This window comes from Ambystoma mexicanum, chromosome 2p, assembly GCF_040938575.1.
Source record: "Ambystoma mexicanum isolate Mex_15411 chromosome 2p, UKY_AmexF1_1, whole genome shotgun sequence".
NCBI classification, from domain to species: domain Eukaryota; kingdom Metazoa; phylum Chordata; class Amphibia; order Caudata; family Ambystomatidae; genus Ambystoma; species Ambystoma mexicanum.
The window spans coordinates 1,164,329,016-1,164,349,950 of NC_090923.1; the positions used below are offsets into that span (position 1 = coordinate 1,164,329,016).

General features: G+C 45.7%; 1 protein-coding gene across 5 annotated transcripts in view; it reads right to left on the bottom strand.

The window, feature by feature from the left end:
• HUWE1 (HECT, UBA and WWE domain containing E3 ubiquitin protein ligase 1) overlaps positions 1 to 20,935 on the bottom strand; it is a 2,445,223-nt gene that overhangs the window by 582,315 nt on the left and 1,841,973 nt on the right. For all 5 annotated transcript variants that reach the window (XM_069645305.1, XM_069645304.1, XM_069645303.1 and 2 more), the window contains exon 62: positions 19,839 to 19,972. In XM_069645305.1, the coding sequence (XP_069501406.1) occupies positions 19,839 to 19,972 (134 nt within the window). The remainder of the gene's footprint in view (positions 1 to 19,838; positions 19,973 to 20,935) is intronic.

A 20,935-nucleotide genomic window follows, 5' to 3' on the forward strand; every position in this document is an offset into this window, starting at 1 on the left:
AACAGCGACTAGAAGAAAGCCTGCCGTCACCTGTGTGATGACAGTTGTTGGAACTTGCCTTCCTCCAACCTGTGAAGTATACAGAAGAGTCCTGGATCTGAGCTTGCATCTTGCAGATGCACCTGACAGGAAGAATCCTCAAACCCATAACTTCTGGGCACTTCTCACCAGATCAAATGGCAGAAGATAGAGCCCACAGCGACCCACAGATGATCCATAAATTCATCTCCGATAATCTGTATTGGGGGAGGGGAGGAAGTAATCGTAGTGTTCTGTCTCCCCCCCCACACTCCTCAGGATAACACTGTGAACTAGTCCTTTTGTCTCCTTATTCAATTCCACTTATCTTTTGGTCATCGAACCTGGATCGGGTATCCTGCCCCTGGGTTAACCTTTGGTCTGGAATAAAGGAAAACACATACTTACCTCTGGTAAAATAGTTGGAGAACTTAAACAAATCGACAACACAAGCATGTTGAATGCAACCTACAGAGACATTCTGGTGATAAACTTTGTGGTTCCTGTGACTTTTGTGAACAGGCCCCCAATTCATGTTAGGGTTTGGACTTTTAAGTTAGGTTATTGTCTTGTGATTTGAATTCCATCATTTACTGCATCTAAAATACATACCTGCTTTTGTGAACGTTATTGGATGTACATTTTTATCTATGGTGACTGTATATATTTGTATGATAGAGTGTTGTGGGAGAATACCTCTGTTGGATTAAGTTTTTATTTTCTTATTACTTGTATAAAATCAATAACATTTTTACAAGAGCAATTCAAATCAAAAAGATTCGCGAAGACATCGCAAAGGTGACGACAGTCTGTAGTTTGGCCAACAGTCTTTAGTATTAGATTGGCAAGGTCCCGATGGCAGTGCTCAGTTTTGTCCTTTCCATTGCCAAATTCAAAAGTTTGGCAGCCGCCGTATGCCATCGAGTATTATCGCCTGTAATAAGGCGATTCCACCAAGTTGCTTCGTTGCCAGCGAATGAGTTTACCGTCAGGGGACTAAAAAATGCAATCCTGGCTTGGTGCCACCACATTTTTACATTTTTTCTATTCTATAGAGCTGACATTTACAAGAACTCTTAAAGCAAGCTTTTCATATTGTGATAATAGTTACGCGACATATGGGTGTATAATTTGGAAGCACTTACACTCTGTCTCCTCCCCTGCAGTCTGATTGAACCTACAGCTCAGACACTTTTGCGAGCCCCACTACTCCAACTGAGTGAGTACCGATTTACTAATGTTCATTTCTAATAGTATGCTATACTCTTCCCATAAACTTACGAGTTTATATGTCCCTTATTCTGTAGGACGTACGACGTGAAGCTCATTATTAGAGATCTCTCATGCCGGGATTTATTCCACTGAACCGACACGCCAGCCACTGAAAAAATCAGAGGAGGTGAGCCGGTTCGCACACAGCTCCAGTAGCTAGCTGTCACTCAATAAATGGGTTTTTATGAAACAGAGATGACATCTTACATATATTTTTTCCTTATTTTATAGACCCAAGGCCTCTTTGCCTTATACACCCCCACTGTTCTATGAGACCACGCGGATTTGGCGATCGTCTCTTGTCCTGAAGAAGGTTGAATATAATACACTAAGGGAATTCATTGCCCACGTTAAGAACTCAACCGAAACATGTCGACAAACAGTTTTTCTATCCTCTGAATGTTGACAGATGGACACATTGTAAATCAATCAAGTGTTAAACTAAGAAATGCCTTAACTGCCATTGTTATTGTGATATGAACAAAATATAATTTTTCTATCGTTTGTGAATGTGATGAATGCATGAAGAAGTTGTGAATGAAGTTTGTTTGGAGGGATGTGTTTGTTCTAAGTTCAAAGAGCCATATTTTATATGAATATGTTTGTCATTGTGTAATTTGATATATGGATTGTTGCAAAATAAATAGCTAACGATTACAAATTGAAAGAGTAATCGGTTATCTCTGGTCTGGATGGTCTAATTTTCATTAGCTTTATCGTTTTGCCTGATAGACCACAGACTTAAAAGCAGGCGCCCCTTATATTTTGTCTACCTTGGTGCAGAGCTGGCCAGAGCATCAGCAGGTGTCTAATAGATTCAATCTCTTCAGGATTTTTACAGAGTCTGCAGGCTTTTTCCTTGGATCTGTATCTTATCGCTAGGATTTCCTGCGTTGGTAGGACGTTAAGACGAGCTTTCAAAAAAGTTGGCATCAGTATTGGGTATCTTTTACAGTATGCCATTGGTTCTTTCAGTTTGTTGATAGTCGTGGGGAGATGGACTAATAGTTTGTAGGATGTTGCTTTTTCCATAGTAGTGATCCAATCCAAACATTCCAATTTTGTTTTTATTCTGACCGGATTGTTCTTCAGTTATTCTTCAGTGCAAGCAATTTCCTGAAGTTTTAGGTTTTGGTCCGTGGGCCACTCATTCATAGAGTGGTTGTTGCCTTTTTCAATCTCTTCTGCTATCATGCGGTAGATTTCCAGGCTCTCAGGATGGATGACTTTCCTGTAAAACTGTAAAGTGCTGTGGTCCACCACTGCTTTCAGGGAGACAAGGCAGAGTTCCCGTCTTATTGGTGCCACAGCTGTGGAATTAGGTAAGCCCAGCGCCGATCTCCAGATGAAACCTTCGAGTTTTTGCCAAAATAGAGGAGGAATTGAGGGTGTGGCATCCATGCCATATGTCAACGAAGGAATGATCTTGGCCTTGTAAAAACTGATCGCCGGTTGGAGTGAATATTTGCCGTATTTTCGATCGACTGCTCTCAGTTGTGCGGCTAAGTTCTTGGCCTTAGACCACAATGAATCTTGCATGTTCCGGGCTTTCTTGGTGCTATCAAGTTGCACTTCAAGGTACTTAAATGAATCAACCACTTCAATTTTTGTCTCGTTGAGGTGCCATTGAAGGCCCTCTTTCTTTTTGCTTCCTGGTTTTTGCAAGATCATTATTTTGGTTTTTGATTTATTGATCTCAAGGTTGTTTTCAGTAATGTAGTTTGTGAGGTTGTCGAGTTGTCATTGCAGACCGACCTGAGTGAGATCAAGTAATATCAGGTCGTCAGCATAAAGAAGTCTCTGGACCCTTGTAGTGCCTATTTTTGGTGGAAATGACCTGATCTTGACTTGGCTGTCTTTGAAATCTCCGAGAAAAGATATGAACAAGGCTGGTGCCAAAGGGCAGCCTTGCTTCACTCCATGGAAAGTCGATATAGAATTCAAAATTAGGCCTCGATTGTTTAGGCGGACTTTTATACTGATGTTTGTATTGAGATTACTTATGGGTTCCAAAATGCTTTCTGGACAATGCCAGGTAATAACTTTGGACCACAGTTTCAGTCTGTCCACTCTGTTGAAAGCTTGGGACAGGTCGACAAACGCTAGAAAAATCCGTGGTGCTCCTGTCAGGACTCTTTCCTTAAGTAGGTTCAGGCACATTATGTTGGCACTAGCGCTACCGTTTTTCTGAAATCCTGTTTGCAAGGGATCGAAACACAGTGAAGTGAAGGCCCATTTACGGAAATGTGACAGAAGAATTGTAGCAAAAACGTTTCCGATGACATCAAGAAGGGCTATTGGCCAATAGTTCAGAGGATCTTCTCTGGCTCCCTTTTTGAAGATCACCGCTTGCGTCCAAGAGTCAGGAATGGTTCTTCTTTCTCTGCAGACTTTAAAAATTGAACGGATAAGATTTGACCAGTCGTCCGGGCGTTGTTTTAAATCACAATTAGCAAGTCCGCCTGGCCCAGGTGCTCTTGACGACTTCAATTTCAAGATCATGGTTTTAATCTCGACGATATCTGTCCGATCCACCCAGACTGTCCCCTTTGGTCGCCTGATTTCATCATCGTTGCTTCTTGCTGATTCAAACAACTTCAGGAAATGGGCGGCCCATTTTTCTTCCGACACTGGGTTGATCATGTGCGAGTTTGGGAGCTTATTCGGTTTGTTGATAAGCAACCAGAAATCTCTGGATTTTTTGTTGGACAGAACCTTCAACATCTCTTCGGCGTCCGACTGGTATAAGAGACATCTCGAATTTCTCAGTCATTGCTTGTAATTTCTTGTTTCAGCCATGAGGTTTTCCCAATGTATGGGTAAATTCAAAGTTACTGCCTCTCTTTTTAGTTTTCTTAAAAGTTTGCGTTTGCCGACCCGGGCCGCATTGTACTCATGGGTGTGCTGATTACTGTGGTTCTTCCTGGGTTTTTTAAAGGCAAGAAGAAGCGGAATATAGCTCGATCTAGCCTATCCTTTTTCCGATGCAGGGTCAGACATTAAGTTGGTAAATTGATCTGTAAGCTTGCGAACGTCCGAAGCAATCATACGTAGACTAGTTTGTTGTGAGTTTGTCTCAATAAGTGGTTCGTAGAATTGCAGTTGGCTCCCTTTACTTCTGCATATAAGATTCAGTAGATTATGGTCGCTGTGCTTCGTTTTAATAACTTTGAATGACACTATGTTGAAACACAGGTTCGGAAGCAAAGATGTAATCAACAGTAGCTGATGACCTGCCACGCTCCCAGGTTGGTATCAAGATGTCTGAATCTGTGGTAGTGGCGGAATTAAAAAGATTTCTAGATTTCATAATGAAGCTCCATGCAAGTCCCCTGGTTATTGCAGATGAGTTGATAGATTTTTGTTTTGGGCGTGTTGGACATAGTACAATTCGCGTTGAGGTCCCCGCAGATCAAAATGTTGGGAGATTTATATTTAATTGCAATTTCATCAATTGTGCTGGTCACTTTCATGCACATGTTCACTGTAGACATCTTTTGCGGATTCCAGTAGACGTTTATAATTGCTACCGAGTCTGATGTTGGGAGCTTGGCCGTTTGGGTTGGAGAGTTCCACGTGGTCAAAATGGCCAGAATTTCGTAGCTGCGGGTTATGACCTTCGTAATGGATATACCGGATCGTATGCGGGTAGCTATTAATAAGCCCGAGGAAGGACGACCCAAAGGCCCTTTAAAGGCCGGAGATATTTCAATTCAGTAACCATCTAGGGTCGGTTTTTCCCGCAGCCACGTTTCCTGGAGGCATATGATGTCATAAGAGCCCAGGTCGTGACGGTCAGGCTTGGTAAGATGAACATGACCTCTAGTGTTCCATGACGCTATACTTAAAGTTTCTTTCGAGGCTGTTTGCTGGATTGGTTGAGGTATGAGTGACGTCGACTTAACACCCCCGGATGGTTGCTATCTTTTGAGCCCTGGTGTTAGGACACTACGGAACCAATTCCATTTGTCTTTCTTGGTTGATTCTTCATGACCAATCGGGATCTGCTCCGTGTTTTTTTTTTTTTTTTAGGTCCTTTCATTTAGCGGAGATGCTCCCCGATTTTGGTTACGGATACGGGGAGTTGTCGAGTGGAATGGAGTCCGTTCATGTTCATATTTTTTTCTGAGGTCTTCACTACGCGCTGTTCTCTCGTCGCTCCTTGTGATATGCCTCGGGCGGGCTGTTGTAAAAAGTCCGTCTGATGTTAATCCATTGGTTCTTGAGCTGTTGTTGGTTGATACTGGGCTTGATACACTTCTCGCTGATCTGTAAAGGTCTTCTGTTCGTGATTTAAATCTATAGTTTTTTTTGGGTGATTTTCTGTAATTGTCTCTTGGCGATTCTTTAGTGTTAGTAGATGGAATCTCGGAGAGGTTAAAACCCAAATGGGGTAGCTCCGCATATATTTCTTGAAGTATTTCATCAAGTGCACTTTTTTTTTTGATGTGCAGGTAGGCCTTCGCTTGGTTCCTTCTGTGATACCGTTCGATCAGGATGAAATCGTCCGATTTTAGATTCTGTAAAGTTTTCACCTTTTTAGTGTTCTAAGAACCGTGTTTCTATTTAGAATCATATAGTGGTCGTTAGAAGTTTTTTGTTCAATTTTTAAAGAGACGAGTCGATCGTAGAGACAGGCCTCTTGATTTTACGTGGTCATCCATTAGGCGTCTCAGTGGACTAAGTCTTCGGTTAGTTTGGTTAAATGAAGCTGGTGATACTTTTTGCTGGTTTTGTTTCGACGTGTCCGATGTAAAATTGGTGATTATGTTCTATTTGAGTCGTTGTAGCAGAGAGAGTGCTTTCCCCAACTGAGGCGCGGGTTGAGTGGGTCGGTGTTTGAACAGGCGGTTCATTTGAAATTACTGGTTGCGATGCTCTTGCCTCTATTGAGTCCAAGTGTTGGGTTAGGTCCATCAGCGAACTTTGAGCTATAAATTCTTCTGTAGTCTTGGGAGAGGTGGAGATGCAGATAACAATTATTGAGACTTTGTTTTTGCTGAGATGATGTCGGTTTTTCTTTCGATACATTTTTTTGTTTGGTTCTCGCAGACATCAGGGGATCAAGGGCCGACACTCTTTGTACGCCATCGGAGTCCGATTCACTGACCGCTGTGATTTTCAGCAATGGTTTGCTTTTAGAGCTTGGTATTGTCTTTTGTTGATTTTCCGCTGCTCTTTGGTGTTTGGCCGATACTGAAGCAGGTTGTGGGGGCCTTTCCGTTTGTCTTTTGAAAACCAGAGCCACTTTGGATGGATTTAACGGGACTTCAGTCTGAGTTTCTTTTTCCAGAGTAACTAGCGTAGCTGGTTTGAGACGATGTAGTAGATCTTCTAACAGGCTCAACTTAGAGTCCCACATCTCTCTCTGCTCTTTACTTCTTTGGTCCAATGCTGTAATGTAACCTTCAACAAAGACCAGTTTCCTATGCATCATTGCTGTTACAACAGTGCTGTCTTTCAACGAGTCATTGATGGCTTCATACAGCTTTCCGAATGGTGATAGAGCTATTGTAATTGCTGACATGATTATTGGAAGATCTGTTTTTTTTTTTTTTTTAGAAGGCGAGCCCTTGTTTCCTGAAGTTATTTCACTAAGTCTTCGGTTTTTTGGTGGGGATCGAGGTCGTGGAGTGTGTTGGATCAGTGAGTATGGCGTTTCGGAGTGATCATCTATTTGAGTCTGACCATCATCCAGGTTCAGGCGATCGGGCGCTGGCCGTATTGCAGTTTGAATCGATGATGCAGAAGCTTTAGGTTCGGGGCCACGTATGGGCCTGGAAGAGGTTTGTTTTCCGTGCGTTGGCCCAGATTCTTTGGTGCTGGTCGACTTGCTCGATTCAGAGGCGCTTTCCTCCAATGTTGGATTGTTTTGAGTACCAGTTAAATGAGGGTCGTCCAAATTGATAATCACTCCCGGCGATTCCAAATCTTTGTTTGATTCTTTAACCGAAGGCACCTCATTATTTAGGTTTGCTGAGACCCTTTTGGGTACTGCGTCGATTCTGGGTGCTATAAACGCCTCTTTTGATCCTATTAGTTGATTTTGGATGGCTGATTGAATCTGAGCCTGATTTAGGATCCCTGACATTAGTTTCCTTGCTTTGCTGACAGGTCCTGAATAGCCTCCAGGATTTCTGCGTCTGACAGTTCTTTAGTCTGATCCAACTTTCTTTTGTACTGCTTATTTATGAAATCTTTGAGTGCACTGGAGAGAAGTGGGGCCGGTAGGGTTGGCTTCCCTGCTTTCTTTAACCTACTTGATTTTTGTTTTACGTTTGTTGTCGTTTTTTTTTTCCCTTTTATTGTTTTGCTTAATAGCTTCTTGAGAATCATGGATTTCTAACTGAGGCACGGAACCTTGCTCTGAATGAGGAATGGTGAAGTCTGTCAGCTTAGCCATAGGTGCACAAGCGCAGGAGATCCACGGTTGCAGCAGGGGGCCCCTTAAGGGTTGAGCAGGGCGCTGAAACTGCTATTTCGGCATTCTCCTGTGCGGGATCGTTGTCCCGGACTATAGATGGTAGGACCCGGGGGACCAAGTGAATGTTACTGTTTCTTGATACTTCTTGCGAGGCATGAAATTGGGCCGCCACCACAACGGTCGTTGGAATTGATGCAGAAGTTGTGGCCTTAGGAAAGACCTTCATTTCATGGGGCCCTCCAGTTCTGGCAACAGCGAATCGGTGTTCTGTGTTGACTGAACGCGGAAGTCCTGCACCCTTGGGATGCTTGTTGGACACGGCTTCGCAAGCGCCCGAATCGAAGAGGGGCGCCACTCACTGGTCGTAGGAGCCCCCGCCTCGGTCAAAGCGGACTCGTTCCTAGGGGAGCAGACCCTGAATCAACCGCGCAAAGCAGTCTGCACAAGAGCCTGGGCCGGCCGTCCTCCGACAGCCGAAACCGTGGCACCCCTCGTCTCATTAGCGAGACGGGAAGGCAGAGCCTGCCGGGCTAGGACAGGCTGCAGGAGCGAGCCGTCGGCGCGGCGGGCAAAGAGACCAGACGGGGCCCTGTTGGGTGCACCTGGGCGGAGACCGCCAAACCGCGGATCCACGGCATCGGAGATACAGGTAAAGCAGGAAGCGTGGGCACAACGGGCTCTGTCTCACAGATGGTCATTGTTACGTTTGCCGGCCCGCAATTGTCTAAAACGTTAATGGAAGTATTTATCGGTGTGTTTGAAAAGGTTAAAGAGCCAGCAGATGAACGATTCACGACAATGGGAGAATCCACAACGTTCTGTTCCATACTGTGCATAGAGAGGGTCATAGGGCTCGGTGGGTGCACAGTACTCATAGTGTTCGTATTAATCGAAGGGATGGCAATGATTGTCTTAGGGGGTAGCCTTACCTCCTTCGATTTTTTCGGACAAGGTGCTGGTTTGATTTTCTTACTATCGAGTATTTTCGAGGTGCTCCGTAGTATTCGCAAAGAGGCCTCTGAAGGAGGGTCTGTTGAGTTTACAGACTCGAGGCTGGGTCTCAGTCGTGCCGGTAGGCTCCATTTGCTCCTGCTGCAGACGACTGCTCACCCTCTGTTCACGCTTTGCTCACCGCTCTGCGGTGAGACTGCTGGTTAAAGGCACTTCCCCCACTGGCAACACTGTAGAAAGACTGCAGTCCACAGATTAATTTTTCAGTGTTCAGAAGGCCTATAACAACTACTTTTATACATGACAGTCTCAATTTGTGTGCCATACTCTAGACTTATTCAGGCTCCCTGATGCCACTAACACTCTTCCGAGACAAAGCCTTGACTGCTCATCCACGTACCTTGATTAGGTAACTTCTCAGAGTTCCCTATTAACTATAACAAGGATGGCTTCCAAAAATCTGTCCACCAGGCCAGATTCTAGAAATCCATCTTGTCTTTCACCGAGGGGAGGAAAATGATCAAGGCCAGCCTGATCGCTCTCAGGTCGAGCAAATTGACGTGTTCCTGCGATTTCAACGGAGAGCACAGTCCGCTCACTGTTAGTTCTTACAGGTGAGCACCCAAACCTGTTCGAGATGCATCTGTGACCACTGTCACCTAGGGTCAGGATTGACGAAACATGCCTCTGAACAAGTCTTGTCTCATGGCCCACCACGCAACATCCTGAGCCACTAGGTCTGAGACCAGTAGAAGGTCCTACATGTGGACCTGAAATTGCTTCCACTGGCAACAGAGGAGCCACTGAATTGATCTCATGCAAAATCTCACTTCCAGGAACACTAGGATGCAGAAGCCAGGAGGCCTAGAAGGCGAAGAAAGGCAGAGGCTGAGACTTGGGCCTGGGGTTTGGAGTTTGACCATCTGAAAGATGTACTCCACTCAGTCCTCGAGCGGGAATCCCCACAAGGCAAGTGTCCAAGATTGCTCTGAAAAATGGGAGAGACTGGGAAGGCGAAACTCGAGACATTTGGAAGTTCAGGGAAAAGCCCAAGGTGTGCAAGCTCCATTGTCCAGGTAGGGAAAGGCACAAATGCCTTCCCTCCGGAGGCAAGGTAATATCACTGATACAGTGGAAAATCCTAGAAGCCGAATAAAGACTGAAATGGCAGGACTTTTAACTGGTAGTGATGTTGGCCCACCATAACCATAGGTACTTCCTGTGCTTCCGCTGGATAGGCACATGGAAGCAGGCATCTTGAAGATCCAGTGATTCCAACCAGTCCTGCAGGTCGAGGGTTCGTAGGATCCTGGTTAGACTGAACTATCTTGAACTGACACCGCTCCAAAGACTGTTTGGGGGCGATATAAGGATAGAGGTTTACCTTTTGCTTTACCTGATTAGAGATTGAAAGGCCTAATCAAATAATATTTTTTACTCTGCGTTTGAGTTGAGTGTTTCATAATGGGTTAATTCAACTACACCATGTTAGGGAGAATTCTCTGTTTAGGCTGAATTTCCCTACCTAGTGAGTCCCCCAGCAGCTTTGCTGGATTTCTGGGGTTTAATTTTTTTCTCCTGCCAAGAGTGAGACTCTTTTACCCTCACTCTTGGACATGTTGAAGTGTGTTTTCTTGGTTAAACCTTGTGTTGAATGGGCTATGGGGTCTTTTACTCCATAGGGCCTCATGTATTTTTGTGATGTGGGTCACACAGCACCCTCTGTGCCGTGACCCAGGGGTGTCCTAGGGACTCCCCAACATAGACTCCATACCCTGGGACTGACTACTGTCTCCCAGGGCATGTAAAGTCACCAAAGACTTTGCTAGTCTTGAATCCTGAACAGAACCAGTACAAACCATCATATTGTGGACGTACTGGCTGGGGCAATTCGATTGCCCCAGGGTCTGTTAGTCGAGGGGGCACGTCTCCGTCCCCCCTGATCGAGTTTTGGCTGGTGGCAGTGGAAACTACTTTTTATATTCGACCGCGAATATTTCCCTATGGGATTTCCCATTGTTTTAGGCTAACACATTTAATTATTTATTTACGGTAGCCTTAAACATACCGCCGGTTTATATATTTATTTTTATAACTCCGGTTGGGACTTTTTGCCAAAACTTGATTCTAAAATGGCGTTGGTGTTCGCCTCTGTAACTCTGACCCAAAGTGGAGCCCTTTGTTCCACTTTTGGCGGGCTTCTCCACAGAAGCCCTCCAAAGTGGTGCCACTCTGTCTGGGGTACTTAGGAGGGGTGGAGGGGGATTTAGGCACCCTGGACTGAGTTACCTTGGTAACTCAAGTCGCACTCCGTCCTGATTGGCCCAAGTGGTGAGCCGCCCGGCTCACCACTTAGCATGTTTGAGTGACAGCTAGGCTGGGTGAATGGGGGCTTGCTGCATAAAAGCAGGGCTTTGGGGACTGGGACTTCAGAAGTCGCCACAGGACCAAGAATCCGACGAGGGAAGAGCTGAGCCGACCTGCTTCGACGACACCACCCGGTGGAGCCCTGCTGAACCGTCTCACCCCTTTTTCCCGACGACCGAGGAGAACTCTTAACGGAGTGGCTCCTTCCCTTGACTGGTGGGGACAACCAGTTTTCGCCTTCTTTCCGTTCTTTGAGGTATCTCGTGGCCGCCTTGCCTGTGCCAAGCACCCCGGCAACCGGAATACCACACTTTACCCCCATACCGCGAAAGTCGGTACCAACCCTTTAACCGGAGGACTCCGCGGCTGGTTTCTTCCCGGGCAGTGCAACGACCCTCTTCTTCTGCTCTTCAGCGAGAACTTCTTCTCCCCTGACCGACGTCGAGCCCTGCTGCCACTGCCTGGAACAACTGCCACCGCTGGAGGATCCTTTCCGCTTAAGGTACTGTGTTCCGCCTGGCTTCCCTTGCCACCGACTGTACGGGGTAGATTTAGTCCCCGGCTTTCGAACCTGGGAGTGCCTGGGACACTTTGGCTAAACTTTCTGAGCCACTCTAAACTCTTTTTGACTCTTTGCAAGACTTTGAATCTCTAACTAACAGTGTGATCTTGGGCACATTTTCGCTCCGGCTACTCTAAGAGTGGGCCCTGCCTAGTGACTTTTGCTCACCTGTGACTTTGTGCTTCTTTGAGCCTATTGCAAGTGTTCTGGACCTTAGAGTGGTGTGTTTAACCCATTTCTGCTTTTTCTCTCCCTTTCTTGGAAACTACTAGAGTGTCATCTAAACGTTAAGCACTCACCTCTGTTTTAATTAAGTGGTGTTAACCTAGAGTTGTCTAGATAGGAGAAAGGATTGAATCTACTTTCATTATAACTGTGTTGAAGTGTTTTTACCCTATTTTGCTAGAGTGTTTTTTACTTATGTGTGTTTTTAAATAAATAACTATATACTTTGAAACCAAGCTCTGGTCAGTGTTTGCTTGTGCTATTGTGTTTTGGTACATATTGTGTATACTTTACATACTGCCTAACTCTTCTTGAGAGAAGTCTGACTGCTCAGCCACAGCTACCAAGTAAATCTGGGTGGTACAGACTGCTACCAAAGGGGTTTACTGCTCTACCTGTAGTCTTAAATCTTTTGCAGTGTTCCCCAAGGGAACTGCACAGGTTTCTGCCTAACACTGGTGTACAGCGGTGGGATTTGTATTGAGTATACATTTTATTGTGCTTTAGATACCTTAGTGCAACTAACCACAAAGCTTAGCACTGAAAAAGTAAAACCTCTAACATGTCAGTTATAGAAAGCTATAGTCAAGAGTCCCTTGCAGCCAAAACTGCTGATTGTTTAAGAGTACTCTGTAAACATAAGGATCTCCTGACTAAGGGCAAGAAAATGGAGCTGATTGAAAGATTGTTAGCTAACCAAAGTCTGGGTGATGGTTCAGAGGAACCTACCACTCCAGCAACTGTAGATGACAGTGTTGAAGTTAACATGGAGCAAAATGTTGATGTTTCTGAGGAAGAGTCAGAAGAGGAGGGTGAGGCTGTTGTAACTGTCCCCCCTAGGCCTCTGCCTGCTCTACCTGCTGTGCCTACTGGACCTTTACCAGGTCCCACTTTTAGTCCTCAGTACTTTGAACTGGAGAAAATGAAGCTAGAATTGGAGTATAAGAAACTTAATGCTCAAACTGACAAAGAACTAAGGCTAAGGGAAATGGAGCTCAAGTATGACTTAGAAATGAAGAAATTATCTGTTGAGAATGTTTCTCTCTCTGGCTCCTCTAGAAGTTCCAGTCCTAAAAGACCCCGGATGCCTAAAGAATTGGTTGGTATGTATGAGCCTAAGTTGGATGTGTTGGATTGGTTGTCTCTGTTTGAATATAATCATGGGCTCCAGAACATCACAGGAAATGACTTACTCACCTGGTTGTTCTCTAGGCTTCCCCCTGTTGCAACTGATGTGGTAATGGAGATGGGGGAGGAGGATAGGAAGGACTATGAATGTGTGAAACTAGCTTTGATAGCTAGGTTTGGGAAGACCCCTTCCCAGTATCTTAAGAGGTTTAGGAGCCTCAAAAAGCATGATGGTACCCCTTGGGCTACCTGGGTGAATGAATGTTTGAAGAACTTAGAGGGATGGATTAAGGGTTACAAGGTGAACACTTATGAAGGTATGAAGAATTTGTTTATGTTGGAGACTATTTATGATGCCTGCTCTCCTGAGCTCAGACAACACTTGGCTGATTCCAGGGAATTGGATTCCCGGAAACTAGCTAAGGCTGCTGACTTGTGGGTTGCCAACAGGGCCACTCACAAGGATGCTGGGGTAACTCAGAAGAAGGATGGGGAAAAACAGTCTAAGAAGGACTCCAAAGAGAATTCTAATACTACAAATTCCAAAGAGGGCCCCAAACAAAACTATAAGGGTAAGCCACAAGGGAAACCAAATCAGGCTAGTGTACCTTCTGGTCCCAGACCAGAAGGAGGTCAGAACAAGCCTCCATTCCAGCGAGCCTTTGGCTCATGCTTTGTTTGTAAGGCTACTGACCATGTGAAAGGAGATCCCAGATGTAAGGGTAAACCTTCAGGGGTCCAGCTTGCCTCCTTAGCCTTCGCTCCAGAAGAGGAAGTACCTATGGCAAGTGGAAACTTTCTATTACTAGCTGATGAACCCACTGGAGTCTCAGCTAGTGTTTCTTTAGTCTCTCTGGGGTTGTGGGAGCAACAGAATTTAGATGTCTATAACTCTATCCCAGATAATACTAAAGAGTATTATAAGGACAGTGTCCAGGTGAATGGTCAGGAGACTCCTGCCATTAGGGACACTGGAGCCAGCATAACTGTGGTGGATGAATCATTTTTCAAGGCAGAGGATGTTGCTAAGGCACCCAAATGCCTCACCAAGTTAGCTGGTGGGCCTGTGCAGATGTGTCCCCAGTTACCAGTTCTCATCCAATGTAATGATATGGCTGTAAAAATACCTGTCAGTGTACAATGTTAAGTGCCAGGTAGGGTTCTGTTGGGTAATGACCTCAAAGCTCTTGGAGTTGTATCTCATACCCCCAGACCTCCTAGCAAAAGGTTTCAGGAACTCACAAAACCTGCAAGGGAGAAAACCCTGAGAGGGTTATCTCAGGAGATGATGACAGAAATCACTCCTCTACCACTGGAGCAACTTACTGCAGTAACTACCAGATCAGGAGCAAAGGGGCAACCCAAGACTCCTAGGAAAAAGCCAGCAGCAAGCACTCCAGTGCTTCCAACAAGGACTTCCCCTAGGTTGTCCAAAGTTACACCTGTAACTCCCCCTCCAGCTGAGGCTGAGAGAGAGGTACAACCCTGTGTGGTTGAGCTAGACTCTGAGGAAGAGCTAGAAGGAGGCCCCAACCTTATTGGAGATTTGGACCCTGAGGACCATCCTGAGCTGCAGTCTTTACTGGCAGAAGGTGGGCCTAGCAGGGCAGCTTTTCGTAAGGGGCAAAGAGAATGTCCAACTCTGGAGGGTCTCCGCCACCAGGCAGCTTCTCAAGCTGATGGGCAAGAGCCTGGGAAGTATAGGTTGCACTGGGAAGATGGCCTCTTCTACAGTGAACCCACTGAGTCTGAACCTGGAGACTACAAACGCCTTGTAGTCCCACAAGAAAACAGACAACAGTTCTTACAACTAGCCCATGAGATACCTTTGGCTGGCCACTTGAGTTTCAAGAAGACCAAGGAAAGGCTCTCACTCTACTTTTATTGGCCAAAGATGGGGGCTGAAGTAGATAGATATTGTAAGAGCTGCCATACCTGCCAGACTTCTGGTAAGGTTGGTTCCAAGAATGTGGCACCTTTAGTGCCTCTCCCAGTTGTGGGAGTCCCATTTGAGAGGGTAGGGATTGACATTGTTGGTCCCCTTGATCCTCCAACCTCCTCAGGCAACAGGTTTATCCTTGTTGTAGTAGACCATGCTACTAGATACCCTGAGGCCATTCCTATGAGGACTGTTACAGCTCCGGCTGTGGCTAAGGCCCTCCTTGGTATTTTTACCAGGGTTGGGTTTCCTAAGGAGGTAATCTCTGACAGGGGGTCAAACTTTATGTCCCACTACATGAAGGCCATGTGGAAAACCTGTGGAGTTACCTACAAGTTCTCAACCGCCTACCACCCTCAGACAAACTGGTTGGTTGAAAGGTTTAACAGAACCATGAAGAGCATGATAGGTGCTTTGGAAGACCCCCTTAAGAAAAAGTGGGACCTTCTACTGCCATGCCTTCTCTTTGCTTATAGAGAAGTCCCTCAGGAGGGAGTAGGTTATTCTCCCTTTGAGCTTCTCTATGGCCATCCAGTCAGAGGTCCATTGGCCCTGATTAAGGAGGGGTTGGAAGGTGCTCCTCCCCTCAAGCCAGTCAGAGTGACTGACTATGTGATAGGTCTCCGGAGGAGAATGTCACACATGATGGCAGAAGCAAGTGACAACTTGAAAGCTGGTCAAGCCCTGGTCAAACATTGGCACGACCAGAAGGCTAACATGGTTGAGTTTACTCAAGACCAGCTAGTTCTAGTTATGCTCCCAACAAGGCAGAGGGCCTTGCAAGACAAATGGATGGGACCCTTCAAGGTTGTGGGAAAACTTGGAGAGGTCAACTATCTGGTGGATCTGGGCAGACCCAGGGAAGCTCCTAGAGTCTTCCACACCAACCGACTAAAAGCCTACATCTCCAGACCTGATGTAGGAGCCTTGCTCCTAGCTTCAGCTGCAGAGGAGGAAGAGAGTGAATCTCTCCCTGATCTCCTCAGAGGTGTACCTTTAGATGAAAAAGTTGAAGGAGTCAATCTCTCTTCAGACCTGACACCTGAGCAACAAGAGGAGTGCAAATCTATGTTAAATCAGTTTGCCTCCCTGTTCTCACTGTCACCAGGCTTGACCCCTTGGGGCCAGCATGAGATACTCACTGGTGACTGTCTGCCAGTCAAAAGCAGAGGATACAGAATGTCAGAACATATCAGAGCCCACATCAAAGGAGAGGTCAAGAAGATGCTTGATCTCGGGGTAATAGAACCCTCTACTAGTCCATGGTCTAGCCCAGTTGTGTTAGTACCAAAGGCAGGATCCAAAGACTTGAGATTCTGTGTGGACTATAGAGCTCTAAATGCAGTCACCAAGACTGATGCCCACCCTTTGCCCAGGACAGATGAGTTGGTGGATAAACTTGGTGCAGCCAAGTACCTCAGCACATTTGACCTGACGTCAGGCTATTGGCAAATAGCCCTGACAGACCATGCCAAGGAGAAAACTGCATTTTCAACCCCAGTTGGCTTGTACCAGTTTAAGGTCATGCCTTTTGGACTGAAAAATGCACCTGCCACATTCCAAAGGATGGTGAACCAAGTTCTGGCTGGGATGGAAGATTTCTGCATGGCATACTTGGATGACATTGCAGTCTTCAGCCACTCCTGGGAAGAACATGTGAACCACCTAGGACAAGTGTTGCAGGCTCTGAAACAGGCCCATTTGACAATCAAAGCCAGTAAGTGCCAGATTGGTCAAAGTAAAGTGGTCTACCTTGGACATGAGGTAGGAGGTGGAGAAATAAGGCCTTTGCCCAGCAAGATTGAAGCTGTGCAAAATTGGACAACACCAACTACTCAAACCCAAGTGAGAGCTTTTCTAGGCCTCACTGGGTATTACAGGAATTTCATTGAGAACTATGGGACCATAGCTTCTCCACTGAATGTAATCTCCTCTCCCAAATTCCCTAAAAAGGTGAAATGGAATGAGGAGTGCAATCAGGCCTTTGAAAAACTGAAGAGAGCTCTTTGCCAGGCTCCAGTATTGAGAGCTCCTGACTACCACCAACCTTTCATTGTACAAACTGATGCTTCCAATGTAGGTATAGGTGCAGTTCTAAGCCAACTGGATGAGAAGGGTAGGGAGCACCCCATTTGCTTCATCAGTAGGAAACTGAAGGATCCTGAGACAAGGTGGGCAACTATCGAAAGAGAATGCTTTGCTATTGTGTGGGCACTGAAGAAGTTTAGGCCATACTTGTATGGTTCTACTTTTGTTATTCAGACTGACCACCAACCCTTGAGATGGTTAATGCAAATGAAAGGGGAAAATCCAAAACTATTGAGATGGTCAATCTGCCTGCAAGGGTTTGATTTCACCATTGAGCACAGGTCAGGGTGTCACCATCAAAATGCTGATGGACTCTCTAGGATGTATATCATCGACTAGAGGTATGAGGTTCATCCAGGAGTGGATTAAATCCTCCTGTCCCTTAGTCTGGGGGGGGCGAGTGTTAGGGAGAATTCTCTGTTTAGGCTGAATTTCCCTACCTAGTGAGTCCCCCAGCAGCTTTGCTGGATTTCTGGGGTTTAATTTTTTTCTCCTGCCAAGAGTGAGACTCTTTTACCCTCACTCTTGGACATGTTGAAGTGGGTTTTCTTGGTTAAACCTTGTGTTGAATGGGCTATGGGGTCTTTTACTCCATAGGGCCTCATGTATTTTTGTGATGTGGGTCACACAGCACCCTCTGTGCCGTGACCCAGGGGTGTCCTAGGGACTCCCCAACATAGACTCCATACCCTGGGACTGACTACTGTCTCCCAGGGCATGTAAAGTCACCAAAGACTTTGCTAGTCTTGAATCCTGAACAGAACCAGTACAAACCATCATATTGTGGACGTACTGGCTGGGGCAATTCGATTGCCCCAGGGTCTGTTAGTCGAGGGGGCACGTCTCCGTCCCCCCTGATCGAGTTTTGGCTGGTGGCAGTGGAAACTACTTTTTATATTCGACCGCGAATATTTCCCTATGGGATTTCCCATTGTTTTAGGCTAACACATTTAATTATTTATTTACGGTAGCCTTAAACATACCGCCGGTTTATATATTTATTTTTATAACTCCGGTTGGGACTTTTTGCCAAAACTTGATTCTAAAATGGCGTTGGTGTTCGCCTCTGTAACTCTGACCCAAAGTGGAGCCCTTTGTTCCACTTTTGGCGGGCTTCTCCACAGAAGCCCTCCAAAGTGGTGCCACTCTGTCTGGGGTACTTAGGAGGGGTGGAGGGGGATTTAGGCCCCCTGGACTGAGTTACCTTGGTAACTCAAGTCGCACTCCGTCCTGATTGGCCCAAGTGGTGAGCCGCCCGGCTCACCACTTAGCATGTTTGAGTGACAGCTAGGCTGGGTGAATGGGGGCTTGCTGCATAAAAGCAGGGCTTTGGGGACTGGGACTTCAGAAGTCGCCACAGGACCAAGAATCCGACGAGGGAAGAGCTGAGCCGACCTGCTTCGACGACACCACCCGGTGGAGCCCTGCTGAACCGTCTCACCCCTTTTTCCCGACGACCGAGGAGAACTCTTAACGGAGTGGCTCCTTCCCTTGACTGGTGGGGACAACCAGTTTTCGCCTTCTTTCCGTTCTTTGAGGTATCTCGTGGCCGCCTTGCCTGTGCCAAGCACCCCGGCAACCGGAATACCACACTTTACCCCCATACCGCGAAAGTCGGTACCAACCCTTTAACCGGAGGACTCCGCGGCTGGTTTCTTCCCGGGCAGTGCAACGACCCTCTTCTTCTGCTCTTCAGCGAGAACTTCTTCTCCCCTGACCGACGTCGAGCCCTGCTGCCACTGCCTGGAACAACTGCCACCGCTGGAGGATCCTTTCCGCTTAAGGTACTGTGTTCCGCCTGGCTTCCCTTGCCACCGACTGTACGGGGTAGATTTAGTCCCCGGCTTTCGAACCTGGGAGTGCCTGGGACACTTTGGCTAAACTTTCTGAGCCACTCTAAACTCTTTTTGACTCTTTGCAAGACTTTGAATCTCTAACTAACAGTGTGATCTTGGGCACATTTTCGCTCCGGCTACTCTAAGAGTGGGCCCTGCCTAGTGACTTTTGCTCACCTGTGACTTTGTGCTTCTTTGAGCCTATTGCAAGTGTTCTGGACCTTAGAGTGGTGTGTTTAACCCATTTCTGCTTTTTCTCTCCCTTTCTTGGAAACTACTAGAGTGTCATCTAAACGTTAAGCACTCACCTCTGTTTTAATTAAGTGGTGTTAACCTAGAGTTGTCTAGATAGGAGAAAGGATTGAATCTACTTTCATTATAACTGTGTTGAAGTGTTTTTACCCTATTTTGCTAGAGTGTTTTTTACTTATGTGTGTTTTTAAATAAATAACTATATACTTTGAAACCAAGCTCTGGTCAGTGTTTGCTTGTGCTATTGTGTTTTGGTACATATTGTGTATACTTTACATACTGCCTAACTCTTCTTGAGAGAAGTCTGACTGCTCAGCCACAGCTACCAAGTAAATCTGGGTGGTACAGACTGCTACCAAAGGGGTTTACTGCTCTACCTGTAGTCTTAAATCTTTTGCAGTGTTCCCCAAGGGAACTGCACAGGTTTCTGCCTAACACACCACCCCAACACCATCTCAAGTCTTGCCTTTCTTCTCTGTCTATGCTTAAGCTTGACTAGACCCCAAGGTTCAATGACCATGTTAATCAACTAGGGTGTCGTTACCCTTACGAAGACCTCGATCTGAAAATCAATCTCAACAAGATCCAGCAAGCGGATACAGAGAATCCCCAAAATTGAATTGCATCACAACACTGTCCTAACTGCTAGAGCTCAAGCTGAGCGTCATTGGCCCAAACTTAAACCTTTGGTGACAAACACAAAGCTGCATTCAGACTCTACCAGTTACGCAATTACTTATTCTCCATCAAGACTTAAATGAACTTTGTTGACCTCACCTGCCAGGGGATCTTCCTCTTCACTGCTTGTTGAAGGGAGGGGTTCTTCCAGTATTCCCCTGGGATCTGATGCTAATATGGCAGTGACAGAATCTTGCGTAGCAGGGTCCTCAGAAGATGACACTGTAAAGGAACTGAGAGAAGAGTTGAAAAAAACATGGGCCTTAAATGGTTAGATTACCAAACGTGTTATGGTCAAATTCCATTAACAATGCAATGCAGTTCTATATCCTGCATTGCCATAAACTCATCCAGATTACACTCAATTCAAATGGATCTGCACTTTGCACAAAAGGAATCCAACTATTGGATATTTAGCGAATGAACTTAACCCTTTGGGTAATAGTTTCTAAAGAGTAAATCCCCCCTACCTCCAGGCAGTGCTGCAGATAGAGTAAAATTATGTTGTATGGAGTAAAAATTTAAGTCCAATTCCCAATGTGATTATTTTTATAAGCGAGTAAACATAGTAATGATTTCTTTGCACTTAGTTATGCATACAGATTAAAAGATACACATTTATTTCTTCTAATCATGCAGTAATAATAGCACTTTCTTCCTTCTGGTGCTACATGCACTGCTGGTCCAAATATATCCACATCATATGTGCCCATTTTTTAGTTGGGAGTATTTGCCTATTTTTGGTGAGTAAACGTGGCTGATACACCCCTTTATCTGTAGGACTGCCTCCAAGGATAGGGCAGAGGATTTATTTTTCCAAAGCATGTGCAAGATGGTGCCAAAAGATAGCAGGAAATACACCAAGTTTCAATCATAGCTGTAAGCAGCTCAAAGCATGCAGCCTCTGGTCATCAAATATTTCCAAATATTTCCACCAACAGATGCAAAAAGGAGTATGGATCTTCTACCAAGAGAGGAAAACAGTCAGTGCAGGAAGGACATGTTGCTCACCTGCAACAGTAACTCTAAAGGAAAGGTATACGTTATACATTCTGTTAGGAAAGATTCATCTTTACTGCATCTTTTCCTGCCATTTCTATGTACCCCTAAACTTGTTGCTTTGATTTTTGTATCTGACCTGTTCTTTATACAGTGCAGTGAAGCCTTAAGCTTCACTACACTGACTTTTGCTAATC